The sequence below is a fragment of the Neolamprologus brichardi genome, chromosome 3 (assembly GCF_056152115.1).
Source record: "Neolamprologus brichardi isolate AB-2024 chromosome 3, ASM5615211v1, whole genome shotgun sequence".
NCBI lineage: Eukaryota > Metazoa > Chordata > Actinopteri > Cichliformes > Cichlidae > Neolamprologus > Neolamprologus brichardi.
This window is the reverse complement of record NC_142106.1, coordinates 59,614,534-59,641,504: the sequence shown is the minus strand read 5'-3', so window position 1 is coordinate 59,641,504 and position 26,971 is coordinate 59,614,534. Positions and strand designations below refer to the sequence as shown.

Sequence of the window (26,971 nt, the reverse complement as noted above, 5' to 3'; positions counted from 1 at the left end):
CCAAAAAGGCGACTGCTCGCGGCGCCGGGCTGTTGTTACAGGAGAAAGAAGCGGAAATGACACCGTGACATATAACAAATAACATCACCTGTTTCTGATGTTAGTTGTTTTGACTGCTTTTACATTATATTGAAATATATAGAATAGAATAGAACTAGAATAGAATTCAACTTTATTGTCATTGCACATGCACAGGTACAGGGCAACGAAATGCAGTTTGCATCCATCCAGAAGTGCTTTAGTGATATAGATATATTACAATATATATTAGCAATAATATAGATATGTAAGTATGTTACAGAAATGGGTCTATTATGGTATGTTATAATGTACACGGTATGAAGTATGTTATGAATATTCTATAACTATAAGTATGCACAGGCTGTAGTGAGTACAAGCTATGAACAGGATATAAATATGAAATTAAAAAAAAACTATACAGAAATCTGATATATAAAGTTATACAGAAATGTGAACTATGCAAGTTATAAACAGTTGTAGGATTAAAAATTATCTACTGATTATTTACACAGAACTATACAGTAGTGCAGTTAAGATAAGTGAGATATGTGGATAATTTCTACAGAGGTATATAAAGTGCTAGTGATTGTGAATGGTGGTTCAGTCCATGTTTTTATTGTGTGTTTGAGGGTACGGTTGTCCATTGTGTGTGTGTGTGTAGGTGGTTGTGGGTGTGTGTATGTCCAGTCCATGAGTTTAACGTGGGTCAGATGTCAGGAGGCAGAGTTCAGGAGTCTGACAGCTGTGGGGAAGAAGCTGTTCCGGTACCTGGTGGTCTTAGTCCGGAGGCTCCTGTAGCGCCTCCTAGAGGGCAGGAGGGTGAAGAGTCTATGTGATGGGTGACTGGGGTCTTTGATGATTTTGGTAAATTGTAAATGGACTGGTTCTTATATAGCGCTTTTCTACTCTGTCCGAGCACTCAAAGCGCTTTATACAGCTAATTCATTCACCCAATCACACCCATTCACACAAGCACTTCTAAACTTAAGTGCTAAGTAGCTAACATTCATACACACTCCGATGGATGCATCGGAGAGCAACATGGGGTTAGTATCTTGCCCAAGGATATTTGGCATGCAGACTGGAGCAGCCTGGGATTGAACCACCGACCTTCTGGTTAGTGGCTGATCCTCTCTGCCACCTGAGCTACAGCCACCCCTGTAAATTTTCCCAGCCCTTTTCAGACACCGCTTCCTGTATATGTCTTTTGTGGCAGGAAGTGGTGCTCCGGCGATGCGCTGGGCAGTTTTCACGACCCTCTGCAACGCCTTCCGGTCCGAGGCAGAGCAGTTCCCATACCAGACTGTTATACAGTTGGTCAGGATGCTCTCGATGGTACAGCAATAGAAGTTCACCAGGATGTCTGAGGACAGGTGGTTTTTCCTCAGAGTCCTCAAGAAGAAGAGGCGCTGGTGAGCCTTCTTGACCAGCTTGGAGCAGTTGGTCGTCCAGATGAGATCCTCGGAGATGTGGACTCCCAGGAACTTGAAGCTGCTCACACGCTCCACAGCCGTCCCCTTAATGTGGATGGGTGGATGTGGGTCAGCATTCCTCCTGTAGTCCACGATGAGCTCCTTGGTCTTCTCTGTGTTAAGCAGTGTGTCGCACCACTCAGCCAGACGATCCACCTCCTCCCTGTAGGCGGCCTCATCGTTGTCACTGATGAGGCCAATCACCGTGGTGTCATCTGCAAACTTAATGATGGTGGTGGAACCATCAGCAGGTCTGCAGTCGTGGGTGAAGAGGGAGAAGAGGAAAGGGCTCATCACACAGCCTTGTGGTACACCGGTGTTCATTGTAATTGTAGATGAGCAGCGGTTATCCAGCCGGACATGTTGGGGGCGGTTGGTCAGGAAGTCCAGTAACCATTTGCAGATGAGGGAACTGATGTCCAGGTCTGTCAGTTTTCTGATGAGTTGTGAGGGGTGGATTGTATTGAATGCTGAACTGAAGTCTATAAACAGCATTCTGGCGTATGTGTTGTTGTTGTCCAGGTGTGAGAGGACAGAGTGCAGTGCGATGGAGACTGCATCCTCTGTGCTCCTGTTCTGGCGGTATGCGAATTGGTGGGGGTCCAGGGTGGGGGGGAGACAGGATTTGAAGTGTGCTAGGACCAGCTGCTCTAAGCACTTAGTGATGATGGGGGTGAGTGCTACTGGGCGGTAGTCATTGAGGCAAGATGGGTTGGAGTTTTTGGGTATCGGGACGATGGAGGTGGATTTGAAGCAGGCCGGTACCACAGCGTGGGCCAAGGACAGGTTGAATATGTCTGTGAGCACTCCTGCAAGCTCCCCACGCTCTGAGAACACCCCCGGGGATGCCATCAGGACCTGCAGCCTTGTGGACATTGATCCTGCTCAGCACCGCTCCTACATCGGTGGGGGAGAGAGTCAGAGGTTGGTGGTCTGGCGTCATGTCTGTTTTGGTTGTGGTTGTGGGGTTCCCTCGCTCAAAACGAGCATAAAAGTTGTTGAGCTCGTTGAGGAAGGAGACATCAGAGGATGCGGGGGAGGGTTTGGTGGTCCTGTAGTCTGTAATGGTCTGGAGTCCTTGCCACATGCGTCGGGGGTTGGAGTTGGAGAAGTGTTCTTCTACCTTCTTTTTGTAATGGTGTTTGGCTTTTTTGATGCCCTTCTTTAGATTAGCCCTGGCTGTACTGTAGGCGTGTGCATCTCCTGACCTAAAGGCAGTGTTGCGGGCCTTCAGGAGGAGATGAACATCCCGGTTCATCCAAGGCTTCTGGTTGGGGTACATGGTGATCCGTTTCTGGGTGGTGACACTGTCTGTGGTTTCGGAGATGTAATCCAGTACAGATGAGGCGTACTGGTCCAGGTCTGTGAGGGTGAACATATTCCAGTCTGTGTTTTTAAATCTGTCCTGGAGCACTGCGTCTGTCCCCTCTGGCCACACTTTAATTGTCCTCACAGCAGGTTTCACACGTTGGATGAGTGGTGAATACCGAGGTGTGAGGAACAGGGAGCGATGGTCCCATTGTCCAATGTGGGGGAGGGGTGTTGCTTTGTAGGCTCCAACCAGGTTGGAATACACATGGTCTAAAGTCTTGTCTCCTCTGGTGTGGCAGGAGACATGTTGGTGGAATCTGGGGAGGACTGTCTTTAAGTTGGAGTGGTTGAAGTCGCCAGCAACAATAAAAGCAGCCTCGGGGTGTTTATTCTGGTGTTTGTTAATGGCTGAAGAAAGTTCTTTCATGGCCAACCTAGCATTAGCGTCGAGGGGTATATACACTGCAGTGAGTATGATCGAAGTGAGTTCTCTGGGGAGATAATAAGGTCTGCATTTGACCATTAAAAACTCTGCATTAGGTGAGCAGTGACTCTCAGTAGTAGTGGAGTTTATGCACCAAGCATTGTTAATATAAATGCACAAACCTCCACCTCTGGTCTTGCCGGAGTCAAGACCGGCAGTCTGTAATGTAATATGTAATGTTCATGTATGCTGCAATGCAAACGGAGTGATGCAAATAAAAAACATCGACCCACAAATTACGGTGCGACACTATAATTAGTCCGGGTTACCGGGGACTGTTATTGCCGATGAACAGGTGTCGCTATGTGACTGTAGACTAAATTGAGCTGCATTGAGTTCATTGCTTTTCTTTTATCCCGCCGCCTACGCATCACCTTGAGAGTTAATATGAGATCTCTCTCTGTGAAAAAATAACTAAAAATCCCACTGATGTGTGTATAAATCTATATACGTATAATGTCCTGCTGGGCAGCAACTTAAAAAAAAACAACTTTTTTTGAAGTGTTGTGAATGCAGCGCGCTGGGGCGAATGGCCGCGTTTGCCCAATAGAAAGGAGGAAGCCAGCCAGGCACAGAAAAGAAAGAAACACTCCAGGGCAACGCTGCTGTAACTTTTACTCATTGAGAAATGTTTCCCTGCTTGCATCAAGCCCGGCTGGTGTCCCCTGAGATCCATATCCCACCCTGATTGGTGGGTTAATTCAGCTCCGCACACAACACTGTAAAGTGTCATACATTATCAAACTAACATTAAATTTTTATATTAAGGTGGGGGCCAAAAACTATCGTCCTGCGGGCCGCAATTGGCCCACGGGCCGCGAGTTTGAGACCCCTGGTGTAGGAGGACACCTACTCTGTGTCTGGTTAAGTATAAAAGCCCTTTGTTAGGGGGACCACTGGACTCTTAGCACCAGCTTTGGGGTCACAGGGTCACATCTGGAACACACACACACACACACACACACACACACACATACCTACACTATGCACAGACTGGTACTCTTTGTTCATACCTGTGTAAGACGTCACATGTTAATGAACTTATGCATATTCATGTAACCTCAATAAAGAGCAGTGTTACGAGGGAGCAGACGAGAGCGACTGAGGTCAAGTGAAGGAACGGCGCTGTCACAGTTCTCTCCCTCATGAATTGTCTGGTTCCAGCGGTGGGTCTGTGCTAGACGACCCATCACCAGCTTTTTCCAGCTTTTTCCACTGGTTACCAGTACATGGTAGAATCCACTTCCAGATCTGGTTGTTTGTCTTTAAATCTCTGAGTGATTGGCTCCATCTTATCTCTCTTTAACAAAATAATCCAAGTCGAGCCCTCAGGTCTGCAGATAAGTAGCTTCTGACCAGAACTAGACGTAAAAACAGAGGTGAGCTTTATCGATCGCTGCAGCCAAACTCTGGAACAGTCGCCCTTCACATCAGGTCGTCACCAACACTCGACATTTTTAAAACCCGGTTGGAAACACATTTGTACTCTGTAGCTTTCAATTGTGACGAGTCTTTATAGTAATTACTGTGTATGTTTCCTATTTTCTCTCTACTCTGTGCAGCACTTTGGCTCAACCTGTTTTTAAATGTGCTGATAAATAAATGTAGATTTCTTTGAATAAAACAGTGGAGCCGAGCTTTGAGCTCAGTGTGTAACAGTGTGTGTATGAGAGCCATGTAATGTCCATGTGTGCATGCTGACTGTGCTGCTCTGACCCCCCTCCTCCTTTCAGGGTGGAGCCTGCTGGAGTCCGATGGTTGAGACCAGGTCTGAGGAAGTGTAAGTGTGTTTTTAATGGGATTCATGAAAACAAAGCAGCACACATTCAACCATCTTCATCATGTCAGGAGTCATCATCAAAGTTTCAATCAATGAACAGATGATGGATCAATAACTGCAGCTGGATTGTGTTTGTTCTCTCCATCAGATTCCTGTCAACTCACAATCGACACAAACACAGTGAACAAATGGCTCCAACTGTCTGACAACAACAGGAAGGTGACACATGTGGAGGAGGTTCAGTCATATCCTGATCATCCAGACAGATTTGATGTTTATCAGCTGCTGTGTAGAGATGGTCTGACTGGTCGCTATTACTGGGAGGTCGAGTGGAGAGGAAATGTTTGTGTATCAGTGAGTTACAGAAGCATCAGAAGGAAAGGAAAAAGTAATGACTGTTGGTGTGGATTCAATGATCAGTCCTGGAGTCTGGACTGCTACAGTGATGGTCCTCGTTATGTCTGGCACAATAACAGAAAAACATCCATCTCCTCCTCCTCCTCCTCCTCCTTCTCCTCCTCCTCCTCCTCCTCCTCTGTCTCTAACAGAGCAGCAGTGTATGTGGACTGTCCTGCTGGCACTCTGTCCTTCTACAGAGTCTCCTCTGACACTCTGATCCACCTCCACACCTTCAACACCACATTCACTCAAACTCTTTATCCTGGGTTTATGTTCAGGTTTCCTGGTTCCTCAGTGTCCCTGTGCTGAGTGGGGTGTAAAGAGTGTCTCCTGTTACAGAAACACTCTGACTGTTGAACAGATAGTTCAGTCTGTACATGTCTGTCTCTTTCACTCACAAACACGTTTTCAGATTCATGGATTCAATCAGTTGATGTTTGAAACTCTTCTAAATGATTCCTTGTAAACTTCTTCCTCTTCAGTCACAAACAAACAGGAAGTGATGTCACATGTGTTCCTGTCCACACAGCAGAATGAGTCTATTGCTGACAGTGATGTACAAACAGAGTGAGCATTTCTGAGGCCCAAAATAAACTGAGTAGTTCACTGAATTAACAATGGACTGTGAGCTCAGTTCCTTCATCATTAGTATGGATTATATATGTATATGTATTATATTAGTATCATATATATCAGGTGCTGCTGCTGCTGGTTTCAGTCATTGTGCAAATGTGCTGTTTGTAAGGTTGTAAAGCTGCAGTCAGCTGAGACTGAAGAAGTCACCTGATCAGTGAGCAAACGTTTGTGAAAACGTCCAGATGAACAGAATCAACCTTTTGGGATCAGCCAGCAATGCAGCATCATTGTTGTTCAGGTTCAGAGGTTTGCAGGAATGAACTGATGACCAGAAACAGCTGCAAAGCCCAATAAAATACCAGCTGGAGTTCAGCTGCATTTGAAGAAGTCAAAGAAAAGTAAGGATGGCAAAGGGCGATGTTTTCTTCCAAAGAACTGAAAACATGGTCGACGCCTCATTAGAAGAATAATCTGGACATTTGTGAGGAACTCTAACCAAGAAAGCAACACAAGAAAGCAACGTCAAACAGATCCAACAGACAGTTTCCATGACTGCAAGTGTTGAGTGTAAAAATGCTACATTGCATTATTGCATCCTCTCACCACAGGAGGTGCTGTTGGCACCACTGATTGCTGATCAGCTGTTCTCTGATGATCTGATTGATACTGTGAATAACGGGACTCACTGAACTCTGTGACACAGTGAAGATTACAGAGTTTAACTTCAACATCTGACTGACGTCACACAGACAGAAGGATGAACCAGTGAGGCACAGAACACAGTTACTGGAGATACTGGATCAGCTCCATGTGAACCTCTGATGGAGAAGCTGCTGAGCCAGAGAAACATCAGGACATGACAGGCAGCTGCACTTATCTAACAACATGTAGCAGAGCTGATCTATGTTAGAGGATCTATCACAGCAGCTGAAGCCAAAGTCCAACACTGGATAGCAGCTGAGCCTGTGCTGAGTGTAGTGTTACAGGAAAAGGGCAGAAACACTGACACTGGTAGCTCACAGTGATGCTGACTGGGGCACAGAGCTGAATGATGCAGCATCAGGACACTGTTTCAGTCTGACTGACAGAGAAACCTGTAGCTGTATCTACATGTGAGGCAGAGGCTACACAAGCAGCTTTCTATGTTTCACAGTGACTGAGATCTTCAGTGGGGGTGGACATGCTCCTGTACAGACCTCTGAGGAGAACCAAGGTGCAGTCAAAGAGTCCAGTCTGTCCTCACAGATGTGAACATGTGGTTTCATCAGGTCTGCTGTCAGCTAGCAGGCTCACATCAGAATCACTGTTCCTGAAAAACACAGTCTGTGTGACATCATCAGTCAGCTGATCGTCCCAGATCTGAATGGTTTCTGTCTCTACTGAGGAAGTCAGAGAATATCACTGAGGTGTGGATCAGGTCTGAGTGAGCTGTGGAGGGACAGCTTTAAACAGTCCACAGGTCTCACGTCCTGCTCAGTCTGGTAGCAGATACCTCGTATTGTTCCAGATGTGCTGACATCACCAGCAGCAGCAGCACAGCTGTGTGATACGATGAATCTCAGTTATTGATCCAACACACAGTAAATACAAAGATCAGGATTTCTGAGAGTAATCATTATGAGTCTGAACACATGATCACTGAATGTTAGTCTCCACAATAATAAGCTAACACAAGCAAACACAGCTTTCAGCTCTTATTTTGAAACTGGCTTATTTAGAGAGCTGTGATGTGAGCGTGCCTGGCTCTGAGGCACTTGGGTCAGCCTCTGTTGTTTAGAAGTGTTACAGACTGTGAATGACACAGACCTGTCAGTTTTCATGTTTGTCTGTAACACAGCTCAGGGGCTCCATGCTGAACGCATCCATCCAGTGTTATTGATCCAGTACTAATACCAGCATTGGGATCAATACTACAATACACAATCACATGTGTCCACGTGATGCAGTTTGAAGAGCAATAAGATGTCTCTGTATGAGGAGGCGGGGTCACAGGAGGTTCACAGAAACTCTGCAGCAGCATCATCAGCTCACATGGAAACTTTGATGATTCACTTCTGTGGTGTTTTTACAGAAACACGTCACAAAATTAGCTCCACCTGTTTTGTGTGTGAGCTTTGAGTTTCTTGTCTTCATTCTGGATTCTTGTGTTGCTGTTTTTACACACAGCAGATATTTCCTGGTTGCTTCCTTGATGATGTGGGGATTAGGGAAACTATTTTACTGCTATTGTTAATAATCATCATCATTACCATTGCAGTACTAACATTAATAACATAATCTACAGCATTGATATTGCATTCAGATGTTTAAACATATTGGTACCCAATTAGCCTTTATTACAGGTGCAGTTATAACCACGTTAAACTGTTGAGTTAAATCAATGATCTTAAATGCTTTTGAATGCTTGTTATAATCTTAAATGTGTATGTGCTGATTCTGAAAGGCCTAACTCTGAGTACACTCTGTGCCAAAGTAGACAGGAAGTGCAGGCTTTTGCAGAGCGTGCTTGTGAAAGGTACTTTGAGGAGCTGTTGGGAGGATGCTATTTGAATAACCAGGTTATTCATTGTTATCTTTTAGTCATTTATATCTTTTTATTAAGCTTTGAAGTAGGGGCACTCATTTGATTAAAACATTTATTCAACATATTACAGATATAGTTTCAGTTAGGTTATTAAGCACATGAGAATTGGCCTCTCTTCTCATAAGACAAAGTTCGTGTGAGGTCGAGCCCCACACACACACACACACACACACACACAGTAGATAGACTCATTTATAGGTGAGAGGTTAGTCATGTTTGCTTGCAACTGCGAAATTGTCTCTGCAAAAAGAGGAACAGTTTCTTGCAGGGTGTGGGTCTGGTGTTCCAGACGAGAAGTGAAAGTCAGAAGGCTGACAGGAAGCATCTGCTGTGGAGACGGAGACAATGTTATTTTAAACTGTGTTAAAAGTCTTTGTGGTTTTGAAACCTATGTATGACCTGTATCTGATTGTCGTTGAAGGGGCGTATTAAATTTAAGCCCTGATGGTATATAAAGCATCTGCTTATGCTCTGTAAGTCGGGGATCGGCGCTGTCTGCGTACGGCGGTGGTCCCCCCACGCGTGCATTAAATCATCGTTTGACTCCACCTGGCCGGATCAGTGTTGTTATTTTGAAAGTTGATTACCTCCTCTACCCCTCCTCAATATTGAACCCAACAATGACCACATGAAGCTTTCTGAAGCTTGGATTGAAAACGCTTCATTACTCAAAGCTTTCCAACACAGGCCTCTGTGCTGCCATCTGGTGGACAAACATATGAAGTGCAGCGTGAAGCTACAAATTAAACTGCTTCAGCTACGTTTATATATAACATACTATAACCTATATAACTATATGTATAGTGTATTATGTAGGTTTTAGAGCTGGGGGTAGAATTGCTGATGGCCTGGTTGTTATTTATGTTCCCCATGGTTCCCCAATCTGAGCCAATCTGAACGACATGACCCGAGCTGTCAGACGCGACTGTCGTCGAGCTGAGCGCAAGTGGAAAAAGGACAAACTAGAAGTGTCGTTCCAGATGCTGAAGGACTGTTGGCGTCAGTATCAAAGAACAGTAAAAAATGCCAAAAGAAAACACTTATCTGACAGTATTTTGTCAAACTGTCACAACCCGCGTGTTTTATTTAAAACTATTAACTCTGTTCTTAATGCACCACATACTGACTGTATCGAGCCCTCATCAGAAGCCTGTGAAAACTTTTTACACTTTTTTATTGAGAAGGTCTCCTCCACAAGGGCTCAAATCTCTCCCTGTGCTCATGACCTCTCAGTCTCTGTTTCCTGCTTTGCTGTCTTTGACAGGTTTGAGCCTGTGACTCTGTCCTTTTTAAAGGAGACTGTTGGTCATCTTAAGCCTGCAGGATCTCCAAATGATGCTGTCCTTCCTCAACTTTTAAAAGAGGTGTTACCTACAGTTGGTCCTTTGGTTCTTGAGCTGGTAAACCATAGTCTGATGTCAGGTGTTGTCCCTAAAGATTTTAAACATGCAGTAGTCAAACCCCTGATTAAAAAACCTGCTCTTGATCCTACGGTTCTTGCAAATTACAGGTCTATCTCCAAACTACCTTTTCTTTCCAAACTTCTGGAAAAGGTAGTTTACAGTTTACAGCCAAATAACGGCCTTCCTGGAAAAGCAAAACGTTTTCCAATCATGGTTTTAAACCCTTTCACCTTTTCATTGAATCGGCCCTTTTAAAAGTTTTTAATGACATATTTTTAGCGACTGATGCTGGACTGTGTTGTTCTTGTGCTTTTAGATTTGACAGCTGCGTTTGATACAGTGGATTATGCCATTTTATTCTCTCGTTTGGAGCACTGGGTGGGCATTAGGGGCACAGCGCTTGAGTGGTTCAGGTCCTACTTGGCGGGGCAAACTTTTTGTGTCATCCTCTTGTGTGGTGTCCAACAGGGCTCAGTTCTAGGCCCCCTCCTCTTCTCTTTATATGTGCTTCCTCTTGGTTCTGTACTGAGAAAGCACGGCATTGCTTTCCACTTTTATGCTGATGACCGTCAGATCTATGTCCCTCTAAAGAAAAAAGGCAGATACTGATGTTGGGCCCACAGAGGAAGACGACTCACTCGCTCTTCTTCACTTCCTCCTTAAACATGTGGAAGGAGAGCAAAGTGCTGCCAGACTCTTATTTCTGACAGGAACAGAAGAAACCACAGCAAACTGTTCCAGTTCTTCATCTTCATCACAATCTATTTATTTCTGATGGTGTCTTCAGTCTGAGGGTTTGAAGTTTCCATGTCTGTGTGATGTGTGGTGTGAAGGCTGCTGGTTAAACTGGGACTCACTGTTTAAAGCACTGAGTGCTCATAGAGAGATGCTCCATGAGTCCCAGTACAGACTACAAACATGGTGGAAACTTAGCTTTGATATCCACACACTCTGCACGTCTGTGAGTAACTGTGATGAAGATGTGCAGAGATCTGTGTACAAACAGGAGAAAGACTGTAAAGACTCTGTGCTTCTAACAGCCTCTGTTAACATATGTGAGGCTGTTTGTTGTTGTTGCCATGGAGCTTTTCACTGTTTGGGTCAGCAAGGTCATGTGATCAGGTTTGTTCTGTGAAAGCTGGACGATGGTTCAGTGTCAGGGTTTGTTTGCATTCATCATAAATATCTAAATAAATCAAAGACTCCATGTTTGTTCTTTCACCATGTGACCTCTGCTCATCCATCTCTGTGTGTATCAGGATACATTTAGTTCATAATACACGAGTCAGAGAAATCAAACAACAGCACAGCATCAGTGTTTCACACTCAGTGAAAGGAGGAAACAGCAGAAGAACACCATGTGTGCTACGTTTCCCAGGACACACTACAAACTGCACAAATACAGAGTAGCACGTGGAAGGACCCGGAGCTGCATTTAAAGAGAAAAGACAGCGTGATGTCCTGTATGGACAGGTGGAAGGAACCAAGTCCTCAGCTGAAACACTCGTGTTTGTCCACAGACAGGAAACACAGCAGGAAACTTTCTCACAGAAGTGCAGCTCATGGATAACACACTTCCTGTCAGTCAGAATGAGGCTGGAGCCAAACACAGAAAGGTGTTTTTGTCCAGATGAGCCCAGAGAAGAAACACGAGTGTTCACAGACATCAGAAGCTCAGAGAGGTGAAACATGAGGTTGGAGTCCTCGTCAGCATTCAGAAGAGCTGCTGTGAAACCCTGAGTACTCATGACAGACTCTGATGGCACAAACACATCATGATTCAAACAGAAAGACAAACATGGAGCTCCTGATCCTCCTGCATGAGAACAAGCTGACATGAGCGCTGTGTCTGAGAGTGTCTCCCTGTCACAGTGACAATAACACAGCTGCTGCTCACAGTCATTAAACTGACCTGAGGTCAGCTGCTAGGACGTCTCTGTGCTCCTTACATATGAACCATGTGACCTCACATCAGTGCTGTGGATGACTGTAGTCATAGAAGAGTAGAGCTGTAGCAGGTGGTGTGAGGAGGAGGAGGAGGTGGTGTATTCTAGTTAACGCAGTACTGAAACACTCCAGCAGAGGGCGCTGTTAAGTCCTTATTGTAATACAGTTACTGTGTGCAGTTATACTTCATACATAATCTGCACTTATTTCCATCAGACATGCTGTCAGTAAATGATTGGTTTCTATTGATTCTACTTCCTGTTGACTAGTTTGATGACAGTGAAACAATCACAGCTGATTGTGTGATGATGTAAACTGTCACTGTTATATTCAGTGTGTGTGACATAATGTTAGTGCAGGGCTGATAACAGCCTGGTTCTGTTAGAAACACATGAACGTGTCCATAGATCAGTGTGTGTTTAACATGAGAGCTTCAGCCCTGCTGATGTGTTCAATAAAGACATGTAGGAAAACTGATGAGACTCTGAAATAACTCTTTATATTTATAAATATATAATGTAATAATAATGTAACTCTGCATCAAAAGAACAACAAAGGATCCCAGACAGGTTTATGTGAACAAAGACGATTCTGATGTTTCTGTGTTTCTAACAGTTTGACATTATTAGTAAACAGACTGCAGTGAACAGGATTTATAAAGAGCTTATATATAAAGATATGACAGCTGTTTGACAAGTTTATCACTGTGTGTTTGGACCTGATCAGTCCAGCTGTTTACTTGAAATATGTTCATTTACCTGTTCTGTTATATTTATGTTCTTGTCTCTGTTGAAAAACACATTTTAATGTTCCTCAGATTTTTCTCCCAGATGAATAAATATAAAAATGACACAAACTGACTGCAGCTACTTTTTGTCCTTTCTGTCAAAAACCTTCATGTGACTCATGAGAGACACGTTTCAGCTGTTTGTGACAGATCAGAGGCCAACAAGTCATTTATAACACTTTCCATCATTGTTTAGCACAAACACATGTTGACACAGCAGCGGGGCCGCAGTGAGAGTCAGAGCGAGGAGATAAAAACTCCTGTTTGACCACAGCCTCAGTTTGTTCCTGCACTTCAAACACTTCCTGTTGTTGACTGGGTGGAGTCAGGAAGCCAGCGAGGCCCTGCAGGACTGAGACTGCAGACTGGGACGTGCTCTGTGATGGAGATCAACAGCATCACTGACTGTTTCTGTGAGGACACCATCATCCCAGCAGGGCTGTTTCCCAACAACAAGCCCTGGACCATCAGAGACCTGAAGCTGCTGCTGAATGAAAGAAGAGGATCTTCAGGTCTGGAACAAGGACGAGCTGAGAGTGTTAATAACGTTACTAATGTTCAGCTACACTTTACTAGGTCACATCTGTGACACACGTCACTTAAACAAAGAAGGAAATATTGGCTCTGTTTTATCTGCTGGGCCCAAAAGTGACTCCCCGTATTTAAACTGCTATGAATAACTTGTTGGTCTATAATATGTGAAACATGTGTCAAATGTCTCCATCATGAAAGATATCAGGTCATCTTGAGCCACAAAAACATTCCTATCATGAGGTAGAAGCTGGAATCAGTTTGTTGTAGACGTTTATATATCCGATATTTATCCAGTTAAAAGTTGAAATTCAAAAATGTCTTTTCAAGAGTCGTCTGTCCAAGAGGAGCAGAAACTGCAACAAATATAACAACAGTTATTTAAGGCTGTTTTAAATGGCCACAAAGGAGCAGATTGGTTATAATGCAGCTGCTTCAGAGGAATAAAGATGAAACACTGTTTTTATTTCATGTGTAACACCTTTCAATAATGTGTTGACTAAAGTCTATTGACCAGTATAAGTAAAGACATCACACACACACATGGAAACACTGAAACCTGTTTTTGGTGCAGCAGCGGTCCCAGCTGCTCGCCTTTATCTAGACTGGGTCGGCTGCTTATCTCAATATAATCAATGTTTAAAGTTTTGTTCTCAGTGTTTCTGTGTTGCTTCGTATAGGATCTCCCAGCATCATCACTGTGCTGTCCAATCATTGTGTGCTAGGTTACCCTTATAGTGCAATGTGTGTTTGCACAAAGAGAAGCATGTGTGTCAAATATAAATAAGCACAGAACAGAAAAAGCTGCTCGTTTCTTCTATTTAGAGTCAAGTTAGTGTTTTGTGTCTTTGTTTGAGGCCTAATGTCAAGCAGAGGTGTGTGTAACTGGACTGGTCTGTTATATGTGTGAAGTGTGTGCTTCTCTTCAGCATCATCTTTGTCACTGCTGATTCCTTTGTGTCATCATTTGTTGAGAAGAGAGAACAGTTATAACGGAGGAGCAAAAGGAAGCCCTGAAATCTGCATCCAACAAGGAAGTGTTGGCTCACCAGTGATCCCAGCAGAGGCCACTGGTTTGGCTCCAGTTGTTCTAGATTCAATGATGTTGTTGCTACAGATACATGTTAGCATCTTTATTGTAGTAAAGTCTTGTAATGTGAAGATAGAAACAAGGCAGAAAACAGCTCCATGATCTGATCTTAATGATGTTGTTTTTATTTCTGTCTTTCAGAACTGGATTGGAAACTATCAAAGGTCTAAAAACAGCCTCAACCCTCCCAAAGAGCAAACTTTACACACGTCATCTTTCAGCTATAATCTTTGTTGCAGGGATCTTCTGCCAAACAAGGCTGAGAGAAGATTTCTTACAGCTGTCATGTTGATGCTGTTTCAATCTTTGGGCAAACACACTCATATATTAGGGCTGATATCAGGGCTGCACAAGTTCTTTGTGTTTGTGATCATGAATAATAGAAGTGTGCCTGTTGAAGATCATGTTTGCTACATTATTATATGTCCTGTTATTGTTCTGTATTATATTCAGCTTTCAGCATCCTTTCCCAGCCCCCTGTTACACCATCCATACAAAGCCAATCTGACTGTGAGCCAATGTGTTTGATAGTTTGTGTTGGATCAATAGATTTGACAGACTTGGTTCATCCAGAGGGAAACAGTCCAAATTCAGATCTAATGAAATGATGGAGGCTGTTTCCTACCACGGTGCTAATGTGTGACTAACAAGGCTCATGGTCTCCAGCAGACAAGCGCCTGGAATGAGATGAGCTGAGTGTTGCTTTGGTGGGTCTATGCCCACGTCATGCCATCAGCATTCATATTGGCAATAGTTCATATCTCTGTTCTTTAGCCTTCATCACAAAGCTGTGAAGGAAAAACAATCCAAACATCTAACAGGATTTGATGGATGCAAAGTCAGTAAATCAGTGGATTGCTGATGTTCATTGGTTGGACTTTTTCTACAATTTCTAGTTCTACAATGATCTGCTATATCGTCCAAAATAAACATCTGAATCATTTCCAACACTTCAGCAGATCTTTAGTTTGGGCAGTACAGTACAAAATAACACATATTGTACTATACTGCCCACTTCCTGATCTTATTGGATCTGTGTGTGAGGTTGGTGAAGGAAACACATGTTTACTGAGTGAATCGCTGCCATTAGGAACTAGTTTTTATATCACAGCCTAGAAATCACACAGGACCATTTCTGCAAGTGAAAAGTCGTCATTGGAGGAAAATAATTGTGTAGTTTGTGCGACTGTTGTTTGTAAATGAAGAATTGTCCCAACTACATGTGCTGCTGACCTTTGACCTTTTCTTTAGGTGCACAGAGGAGTCTGTGGAAACATCCAGAACTGAGGCAGTGCTACAGATGTCTTCAAATAAAGTGGTGTATTTAACCTGTGATTGTGCAGCATACAGCCCACACAAAGTTAACGAGTGGCTTTGACATGTAAACAGTAAACAGTGCTCCATGTAATACTTGGCTAGATGGCAGTAGCGTGACTCCCCAGTCAGCCTTTGACCAGTCCAGTGTTTCTGTTTCAGTCATTTAAACATTGTGATATCCAGATAAGTGAAATACCCTCCACAGAACAGCAGCATGACTACATGATTTCAGTAATCCGGCGATACAGGAACAGCCGACTGTCTCCACTACTCCACTTTCTCTTAGCATTAGCCATGCTAAGTGTTTAGCTTGATTAGCGCTCTGGCTCGGCTCTACAGCTGCTTTAAGAAAAATAAAGTCGTCTTGTTTGTTGAGCAGTACTTTATCAATGTTGTTGCTGTGCAGGTAATTATACGCCTCGGTGCTCTTATAATTACACAATTCCTCGCCAACAACACCTTCGGAAAATACAAGTCATTAATAATGTGGATGTAGCTAACATCAGGCCCTAGTTTAAAGTCATCTACCGTGAGAAGTGACGAGCGAGGCGCTGCTACTGAACTGTTCTTAATGATTTTTAAAACATCTCTACTGTCTATACACCTTTAATGTGTTGCCATTTACACCAGGTAAAAACACCTGATTCATTCCAGTTTCTCTGCTTTTACTTTGATTCATGTCAACATGAAGCCTGAATGTCTGTGATGAACACACTATCAGCATCACTGACATATTTCATCATTTAAAAACACTTCCTGTCACTGTGGTGGTTACAGTGACATCATGCAGTTTGTGCTTTGACCTCCAGAGAGCTCCATTCAAACTTTGCTGCCATCAGTAATAATTCTTCAAATATAATCATCAGTGTTTGAGCAGTTATGATATCAGGGACAATCTAGACATGTGTGACAATACTGAACGTGTCACATGACACACCTTAAACATCATGTGATCCACTCTCAGTCTGCACTTTCATTCATGACTTCAACAGGTTGAAATGAGCTTTGAAGAAACATTCAGTGAAATAAATCTTTCATGGATTCATGTGAGCAGCAGATGAACTTTACAAAGAATCAGTGGATTTATCTTCTGTTTTAGATCAACTTTGATCACTTCGAGCCACCTTAAGTCCGTTTGTTCTTCTCACTCACTAACATCTCATATGATTTCAGATCCCTGCTGTTCCCCAGCTGCCCTGTAGGTGGCCTCAGTTTGCCTCACACCATTTACAGATGATTACAGGTTGTTCCAGTTCAAACAGGTCCAACATAAGAAATATGTAGAAAATACCCTGGCTATAACAGTTTGGGTCAAAGTGCAGATGTTCCAGATGTTCTGAGTCTCTCTGTGTTTCATGAGAGATGACAGTTTGACATTAACTGAATTAAAAACAAAGTGCTCTTATTGTGAAAATCTGCCTCCTACTTCTTTAAATCATTTTTATGTATTTTTTAACCTCACAGTGAAACATTGAGGCATTAATCTGACACAGTTTGATCAGCAGCTGTGTTTTCACTGACGTTTCACTTTGATTTGTTCAGACTGAGCAGAGAGGAGTGGCTCTCTGTGTGCGCACTGCTGAGAAACAGAAGCTCATTTCTGTTGTTTCATGAAAACAGTGTTATGGAGGAACAAGAAGTTCAGCCTCTAAACTCTCAGCGTGAGGACTGAGTGAAGAGTTTCAGAGCAGAGAGTTTTGGCTCACAGCTTTTAGCGTTTACACAAAGAGACGATTACGCACTCGTTCTGAGAACATCTCCACCTCCTACAAACAAACTCTCCTACGAGCAGCTGTCACAACCACAACAGGCAGAAGACTGGATTTCTTCAGGTCAGATTTCATGCAGGTTGCACTAAATTGTGTGTCACAGACATTGTAGTTCACAGTAGTTTGTGTGACTCGTTTAAATCTTCTCCTCCTGAAAGTGAAACTCTTACAAACACATCAGGCCACAACCTGCTGCAGGTTAATGATTGATCTAAAGACAGCTGACCTTTGAGCAGGAACTTGTGAGTCTTTTATTGTGTTTAATGCTCACAGTGCTGAAGCCTGCAGACACACCCACATCATATTAATTGTTCTCAGGGTTGCTCGGCGTGGTGGAGTCGGAACAGAAACTTTCTGCAGGTTAATTATTGATCAAACTAAAGTCATATTAAGGAGCTACTGGCACGGAGTCAGAGCAGAGCTCAGAAATCTGAAATTTATCAAAGTATATTAAAGTTAAAGAGTTTAGAGAACACTGTTTGTTAGCTGCCTCAAAGGCAGATGACTCTCAATATCGCAAGATCAGGTGAGACTTCAGACCAAGGGAAAATCACTGGGATTATCTGTGAAGAGGCAGAAAAGCATAGACCTATTCTACCTTATAGACATTTTGAAAAGATAAGAGTGAATCTGTCTTCATTCATCTACATGGAAACATAAAACCAAAAAACAAACCAATACAACCAAATCACTCCCAGTAGGGGTGGGTGATATAAACGATATACGATAGAATCGATTAAATTTGGTCAACGACAGAGATTTTGGCCCTTTCTCAATATGCGTACTTGTGCGTATTTGCGTTCTCGTCTACTCGTGATACGTCATCAGTCGGAGACCAAGTACTGTTCCAATTCGAAGTACGCATCAAGCCGAGTTCTCGCTCCGCCCGTTTTATCGAGTATGCATCGGTGGTGACTTGTGTGGACTTGGTACAGCTAAATATCCCAGAATGCATTTCGTCCAAAACTCAAACGCGGCAATGGCAGACGAGCGGGGCTAAAAACTTTTAAATATTACTCTTTCTGGGTCACAAAATAAACGTTTAAGTTATTTCAAGCGAGAATGTAGCTGTGTAAACTTCAAATATCTGCTCGATTTATCAAGATATCATATATTTCCAAACGCACTCCGACGTTTTCGGAGACGTCTGTGACCCACCAGCTCAATAGCAGACAGCGAGGTCGAGGATCATTTGAGCCGGCGAGAACAGCGGACTCCCGGCACATCATTTTCAACCCCCCCACGGTCTTTTTGCTACTCAGGTTAAACAAACCCCAGCAGCTGTCTATTGTATTGAGTGTCCACTAAAATAAAAATAAAAGCATTCTAACATCTCACCTGCTTGTTTTTATTAAGGTATGTACACTATTTTTATTAATAGAGATTTCACTACTGAGGTTAAACATGATATATAAGTCACTTAGATCACTTCTAAATGTTAATGTTTGGTTTATTTCAGTGTTTTATTTGTTCCTGAGTAAACCGGTTTGGCTGTGATTAAAGTTAAGCTTCATAACATATTACTCACAGTTAAATTAAGAGGGGACGGCAATAAAAACTCCGGACCTGTGACATCATCAAGTATGCTGGCGTTCCAATTGTACAAAGCGCGAGTCCGTGCTCGCATTCTCGGCGAGTCCATACTCCCGTGCGGTCTCGGCAAGTCCGGTCTCGCCGAGAACGCGAGTACGTACTTGCGTACTTAGAATTGAGAAAGGGCCTCTGACTATATCGCTCTATCACGTTAGCGCATGTTGATAATGTCATCAAGCTGCGCCTTTTTTGGTCAAAAGCATCGCAGTGGCTACAACAATTATCATCTGCAATTATGGCGGGCGACAGTCATAGCAAAGAGATGAAGCACTTTTGAAATATAGGGAAAGCCAAAAACTGCGCTTCCTCCACTTCTGTAACATTGATTCATTAATGTTGAATTCTGTCGCAGCTGTTCTGTTCCCATGTTGTTGCAGTATATTAATAACTAACCTCGTATTGTGGATGAATAATCTCAGTTGTTCTCCTGACTGAAGTTTGGCCCGTGTATAGCATCCTGCTATGCGATTGCATTTGTCCCTGACCACCAGAATCCCTCACGTTAACTTTTATCGAGTGGAAGAAAAGTTGGTGTTCATCCTCCAGCTTCACTGTGCTAATGTTATGCTAACATAGCTTTCAAAAATCTCTCAGTCAGAACATGCTATGAAATGTTTAGGTGGAAACTAGCGAGGTAACTTCCTGTTAACTTCTAACTCCGTTAAATTTAATTAATTCTGTTTTCATGGATGCCTGGATGTTAAACTTAATTGTTACACTTGGTAAAGCAGCAACGCTGATGATTTAATTAAAGATGAAAGAATTTAGACCATTTTTAACTCTCAGTGTTCGTTTGACTTTGGGACCTGAAGCGGACGGAGTTTTGGACCCAGATTACTCCGCGAAGCTCCTCACAACGGCAGCCATAATGCTCTGACAATCCATCAAGCAGTGCGGCTTACCAAAGTTGTACTAAAACGTTTTTTAACAGATTTCTGCAGCCAAAATCGGTTCGAGGTCAGTAAGCACAACCAGAATTCATACATAAGGCACACTCTTGATTTTTGAGAAAATTAAAGGATTTTAAGCCTTATAGTGTGGAAAATATGTTATACAGAAGAAAAGAATATATCGCGATATATATCGTTACCGCACATGCTTCAAATTATACCGCGATATGGATTTTAGGCCATATTGCCCAGCCCTAACTCCCAATTTATTTACAACATTTTAAAAATACAGTGTAGTCAGTCAAAACACCCCAAGGCCAAGTGAAAGTGCTGAGAGGGAAAAGATCATGATTAATGATTAAAAAAAACTCATAACTGGGTGCAGCAGCTGAACTTTGACCTGTGAACTGCAGCTTAAGCTTCTTTTATGGTTCAGTGTTTAATGTGTAAACTGTTTATCACTGCAGAGATGCCTACAGGCTATCTACTGTTCAAAAGTGAATTGTTATATACAGTGTGGCAGCTGACCTTTGACCTGTGAGCTTCAGACTCTTTGCTGGTGTAAAGTGTTTAATCTGACGCAGCCTGCAGACACAGACGACTGCTGACGGAGAAGAAGCAGAGGATTTTCTCTGTTTCTACACAGACCTGGTCCAGACAGCAGAGAGCTGCAGAGTGAAGACGTTCATTGGAAGAAGATGAGTAAGTTCAACATCCTCTTTGAATCCTGGATCAGGAAGTGAATATTTGGTGTTTATATAAGGTTTCTGTCTTTGACTCAGTCTGCTGTCACTTTTTTAGAGAGAAAAGGAGATTTTAGATTAACTGGTGTTCCTGCTGCTCTAGCATTAAAGGACAGTATAGGTGACCGCGCTGATACCTGTTCATAATTTCACCAAAGCTAATAAACTGTTGGCTAAATTTTCTTGTTTTCAGATGTAAACAGAGGTGAGAGGAGCAGATAATAAGGATTAAATATTATGCTGAATAACTAAATTCTGCTAGTCTGTGACGTAACTCCCAGCAGCATCGCCTCATTTCTTTGACCTTTAACATGAGTTAGCTTAGCTAGCAGAGCAGCTATCTCTGCTGTCTGTCATGTGACCGAGTCAAGTGTGTGTAGTAGACTTGTTAGCATAGCTAGCAGGCTGAAAGAGGCTAGCAAACTGTGTGAACACTTTGTAAGAGGTGAGCAGTAAAGAGAAGGATAAGGAGCTCCTCCAAATGCTGATAATGCACCTAACCTGAATTTACTGCTCTTACATTATATGTGATGTTCAGTCGAAAACAATTACTTAAATTAACATTATTATTATTAGTAGTATTAGTATTGGTCAAAGGAGCTTGCAAAGAAAAGCGTCTGGACTTCTTTAAGTTACTTGAAGACGTTTCACCTTCATCCGAGAAGCTTCTTCAGTTCAATTTGAACAATTGATGTTCAGTTTGAACAATTGATCTGTGGTTATTGTGTCCCTGAAAATTCAACAATGCGCCTCAATGCAAAGCATCAAACAAATATTTTTATTATCAAGTCATTCGACCTACTGGTTGAATCACCGTAGCTCTGACAGTGAAGCACACTCATTTTTATTGGTAGTCACCTTGTAAGCAATGTTCCCACAACTGCGCACTGTTGGCACGGTCTCTGCACAGAGAAAATCTGTGTTGTGCACAAACAAAGAATTCTAACCTGAATTGAAATTAAAGTAAATATGTGCCGGTGTTTTAGCAAAGCGGCTGATGTGGAGTGAAGCCACGTTAATGACAACGTGTACAACCATTGGAGATGTGAGCAGGACAGACTGAACAATTGATGGGAAAAGTGTGGACTTTATACCAGTTTTTAAATTGTGTTGATCGGCCACGTAAAACCAGAGTTATGATAAAATATCTGCAATGTTTGTTTTTCTTCCTGAATACTGTCGTTGTTTATATTTACTGCAGGAAGAAACGGTAAAAACGGCGTTTTATAAGGAAAACGCTCGAAAGCCTGTGAGCAAAAACAACACCAAAAACCCCCACCCTTTCCTATTGGTCAAAAAATGTACCATGTCGACCAACCAAAACATGGCATTTAGTTGTTAAGAAACGGAGTGATGGCGGTGTTTTGAGATGTGAGAGATTTGAGACATTTAGAGCAAATCTTGTGTAGTTAGTATGTAGTTAGTGTGTAGTTAGTGTGTAGTGTGGTCTATAGGGCTTTGGAGTTGACGTCACGCCGCAATGCATTGTGGGAGTGCGGGGCCATGTTCGGGGTCTACGAATCAAAACAAACACACTGTGTTGGAACGACGATTAGAAGATGCCTAAAAGCAGCTCCAAAGAAACGGACGGTATAGAGACCAATTACATCCAGAGGCGAAGCGGCGGTACTTGCAGAAAATAGCGTGCATTGGAAATGTGGACTCGTATGAAATACGGCCGTGGAGTAGAAACCCTGAACCCTGACGTAGCCTGACATATTTTCGTACCTTGTCTGTGGAGTCAGCACGTACAAGTCGTCATTCAAACAAAGGTAAGTCAGCTCGAGTACTGCGTGTGAAATGCGTTTGATTTCCCTGCAAACATTCACATTAGTGCAGCATAAATTCATTCATGAGGGGAAACTACAGTGAGAACATGTGGAGGCTGTTAGAGGGATAACATAGTGAGTTCAGTGCATTGATGAGACATTGTCCTGAAGGATTTAGTTATTCTCTATGGTTAAAGAAATTGCAATGATTTATTCATATGTATTATAAATAATTCTAATTATACATCTTGCTTCCATATTTGTATCCTGTGTCACTAAAAATACATTTTATTTAAACTTTATACATTGATTAATGACCTGCAGAACCTCCTTATCATATTAAGTGATTCATAATTGTCACTTTATGCTTTCTCCATCTCTAAAGTGATGACATCCTTGCATTACATACTTTAGGTTCATTTTCTGCAGGCAGGTTTCTGACAGAGAACAGGCAGATTTACACTATAACATGCAGCCTTCTATAGATGGACACATAAAGAAATGAAAAATTACATGTATGTGCTAACTTTCTAAAAACTTTGTTACATTTATGATAAAGTAGTCTGCCTTGGCTCACAGTTCTTGTCTTTAAATGAACTTTGTGTGTTTCAGGTCCTGCACTCTCAAAGACTGAATGAACCAGCATTGCAGCCGTGGGTCACTGTGAGCATCACAGGGAAGGTTGAAGCCGCCCACTGCACCTGTAAGGCCGGAGTCGTGGAGACCTGCAGCCATGTCGCTGCTCTTCTGTTTAATGTAGAAGCAACAGTGCGGATCATGGCACAAGGACTGTTACAGATGAACCTGCATGCTGGGTTTTGCTGGGTAATGTGACCAAGATACAGCCAGAGGTTGGCCATAAGATAGACTTCTCCTCTTCAGCTGCCCAAAAAAGGCTCTTGATCAAAACATAAACAGACCATCTGTATTGACAGGTAAAAGGAGCCTCTAAAAAGAAAAATCCCACCTGCTACTGTGGAGGAGTTGTCACTGCTATAATGCCATAATGTTTTATCTAGGGGTCTAGATTTATGCCTGTAGTGCACTGCCGTGTAAATAATTTGCATTTACTGAATATGTACTGACTGAGTCCCACTGTTCAAAAATTGAATAAAGAAACAAACTAATGTTTGCCTTTTTTTATTATTAAAAACACTTTATAGAACATCACATCAGTTACAGTGTAGAATCCATATCATTTATAGTTTACAAGTGACAAAATGTTTACATAAAATCATGACAGTGTTTACATGATATCACCCACTACTAATATTACTTTAATTACTGTATCTTTTGAAAAAATACCGCTATTTATACAGCAAAAGACTTAAGAATATTTAACAGGAGCAGGTTTCATTTTTCCCTGGTTTTACTACCACACTGTTCACGAAATGCAGCAAACCTTCACCATCTTATCCAGAAGGGTCACCTCTTCACCCTCACATGGAAGAAGTAATCTGATTGGCATGGTGGTATGTTTGAAGCAGGTCCTTTGTGTAGCGCTGGAACTCAGTCATGATGTTTCATCCATTTCATAGGCTGGTTTGCTGCAATGATGCCAAATAATTAGCATCTCTATAAATAGAAGGTAGTTCTGCAAAATCACTCAGTAGGATGTTTGTTCTAATTTGCTATGAGCTCAGAGTGCATCGAAAATAAAACTAATAGGCTATAAAGAGTGATATGAACATATTTAGAACTTACCAAAATGAAAATGTCTGGAGCACCAACAGATATTTGGAGATGGAAGAGAACTGGATATCAGCTCGTCTCACAGCTGCTATCCAGGCTAGACGCCTTCGTTTGCTAACATCGATACACGAGCTGCCTCATGTTGCTTCCAGGTTGGGAAAGAATGAAAAGATAAACCATTTTCAAGCTTATTCTCTTGCCAGTCGTGCAATGAACATTGCAGCGGACCACACAGCAAGAACAAACTGTGGCTGTTGTGTGTGCCTTCGCTCCTTCGTCGCTTGCGCTTAGACCCCGAACATGGCGGATCAGGCCAAAATCCTTTCCACGCCCACCCCCGTGACATCACGCTCCAAAGCCCTATAGTTTTGTTGTGTGTGTCAGAACAATGAGGCGACTGCTGAATGTTACAGGTGTTACAGCAGTGATACATCTGCTGCTGTCAGGCCTGCAGGTATCAGGCTGTTGTTGTTATTCATCTCATAGTGGACAGAAATTATTTTTGGAGTGGCACAAATAATTTTTGTGGCATCAGATTTGATGCAGAACAGCTGATTGTTCTGTAAATAGTTTGAAATGTTTATTTAAAAAAAACGCCTTGGCTGCAATTTTAGGTAAACAGCTGCAAAAACCTTTGTTGCATAACTCAGTTACTTTTTTGAAGAAGTAACTATATAATTAATTGCCCAAAATTGGTCATTATTTACTTTATTTTGCAGACAGAGTTACAGACTCTCTCCCAGACCACACACTCATAATACAAGTCAGAGCTTTATAAAAAAAAAAAATAAAGAAAGTTGTGTTTTCAAAATTGGAGTTCAAGTCATTTTTCCTTCCAATAGTGTTAACATACTACACAGGTCATGAACAAGATTGTTTTTAATTTTCATTGTAAGTGGGCTAAAGCAGTTAATTAAAAGTAGTCTAACATAAATGCTGTAATTTGATTATTTTAATAAACATGTAACTTGGATGGATTCGATGCTGGCGTGACTACAGTGCACACGTCTAATGTCGCTCACAGTGTACCGCTCAGGGAGTTTGCGTGTTCGTTCAGACACATGAAAAATTAGAGGGAACATTGCTTGTAAGTGCAAGCTTTAAACTCTCATGGATGAGTAAAACTCATTAGAAACACTAGCGAGCAGTGAGTGAATAAAAGGTCTGACAGCAGCAGCAGGGACGGTGCTGTCATAGTTTAACGTGGAGTCTGTTTGCACTCAAACAGTGAAGAGCAAAGAAAAGTACTGTGATGGTTCTGGGTCCCTTTGACCCAACACTGTGGGTTTCTGTGTTTTGTATTATGGTTTATGTTCTGGTTCATTTACAGTCTTAGTTATGCTGCTTTGTGTTTCTTATATTTCCTGTTTAGTTCCTTGATTATTCCTTGCCCTCTGTGTATCTCTGTGTGTGTCTGTGTTAATGTGTGTTTGTGTTAATGTGTGTTTGTGTGAGTCCTTGTGTTCCATTCTGTTTCCCCAGCCCGTCGTGTCTCTCTTGTCTCCTCTTTCTTGTGCTCCCTCGCTCCCTCTCGTTTGCCTTTCCTCCACTCCCCTGTCAAGCTCACTTGTCAGTATTGTGTTTCTTTGTTTCCTGTTTTATTGTGAAAGTCTTGCATTCTCGTTCAGTGTGTTTCATCTTGTTTCCCTGGTCTCGTTGTGTCTAATTGGCCTCAGCTGTGTTCCCTGTGTCTTTTCTGTTCCCTCATCATTGTGTTGTGTATTGAAGCCCTCTGTTTGCTTCTGTCTGTTGTGTTCATCCTTGTTTCTAAAGGCTGTGTTATTCTTTGTGTTTTTCTCTGTGAGTTTAGTTTAGTATTACTTTTTCCATTCAGCAAATAAAGCTGTGTTATATTAAGTTAACGTCCCACCTATGAGTCTGCATTTGGGTCCTATCCTGCCTGCATACACAGCCAGTTCATGACAAGAACGTTTTTCTAGTTTCCAAAACAGTGAATCTGTGTGCAGTTCTCTCAAACTCAAAGTGTACCAGTGAACGCATCGCGTGTGCTTCACCTTCTGGTGTCATCACGAGTCCAGGAAGACCATCTTCAGAGAAGACAGCTTCTCTTTGTTTCTGTCTGTTAGTATCTGAGTCCAAATCCAAAACTATACTACGATGCACATCTGTGGGCAACAAAACACAAACATGTGACGAAAACCACGAGGCAGCTGTGCAATCTGAAAGAATGGGGCTACATGAGCCTTAAAGTGTTTAGTAAAGCGCTGTGTTGGACTGGTGCTCAAGGCCAGAGTTCAGTTACATCAAGTGTAATAGAGATTAGTTGCATTTCAGCTGATAATGCTTCAATTGATTCACTCAGTGTCCAGACCTCTAAAACCATCCAAGGTAACAAGTTGGTCAGTCCATTTAAAGCAGGGGTCCCCAATCCCAGTCCACGAGGGCTGGTGTCCCTGCAGGTTTTAGTCCTTGATCCATCACAGCTGATTTAAATGGATAAATTACCTTCTCAACATGTCTTGAAGTTCTCCAGAGGCCTGGTAAAGAACCAATGATTTGATTCAGATGTGTTGACCCAGGGTGAGATCTAGTCATCGAGTCCTCAATCACCATGTTAACCAGGTCTTCATCTATTTGAGATTGTTCTCCTGAGGAAAGACAACAAAAACAAAGCACAAATATAAATATCACACACGTAACTTATTACAGTTGTATAATATTGTTATATCATTTAGTAACATTACTGCATGCTATATTATCATGGCATTTGATGGCTCACCTGGTCTTGCTCCACAATCGGTGTTCCCCTTATTCTCATGCAAAGCTCTGTAGTGCCTAAGCATGGATGAGGT

The 26,971-nt window shown here is 42.4% G+C and overlaps 1 protein-coding gene across 8 annotated transcripts in view; it reads left to right on the top strand.

Moving 5' to 3' along the window:
* The window catches only part of LOC118453432 (protein NLRC3-like), an 815,502-nt gene that overhangs the window by 665,730 nt on the left and 122,801 nt on the right, over window positions 1-26,971 (top strand). The window contains exon 3 of one of the 8 annotated variants that reach the window (XM_087837963.1): window positions 4,926-4,936. The exons of 6 other annotated variants lie outside the window; for them this stretch is intronic. In XM_087837963.1, the coding sequence (XP_087694089.1) occupies window positions 4,926-4,936 (11 nt within the window). Of the gene's footprint in view, window positions 1-4,925; window positions 4,937-5,526; window positions 6,062-26,971 lie in introns of those variants that run through there. One more of the 8 variants, XM_087837979.1, reaches the window with a different exon arrangement.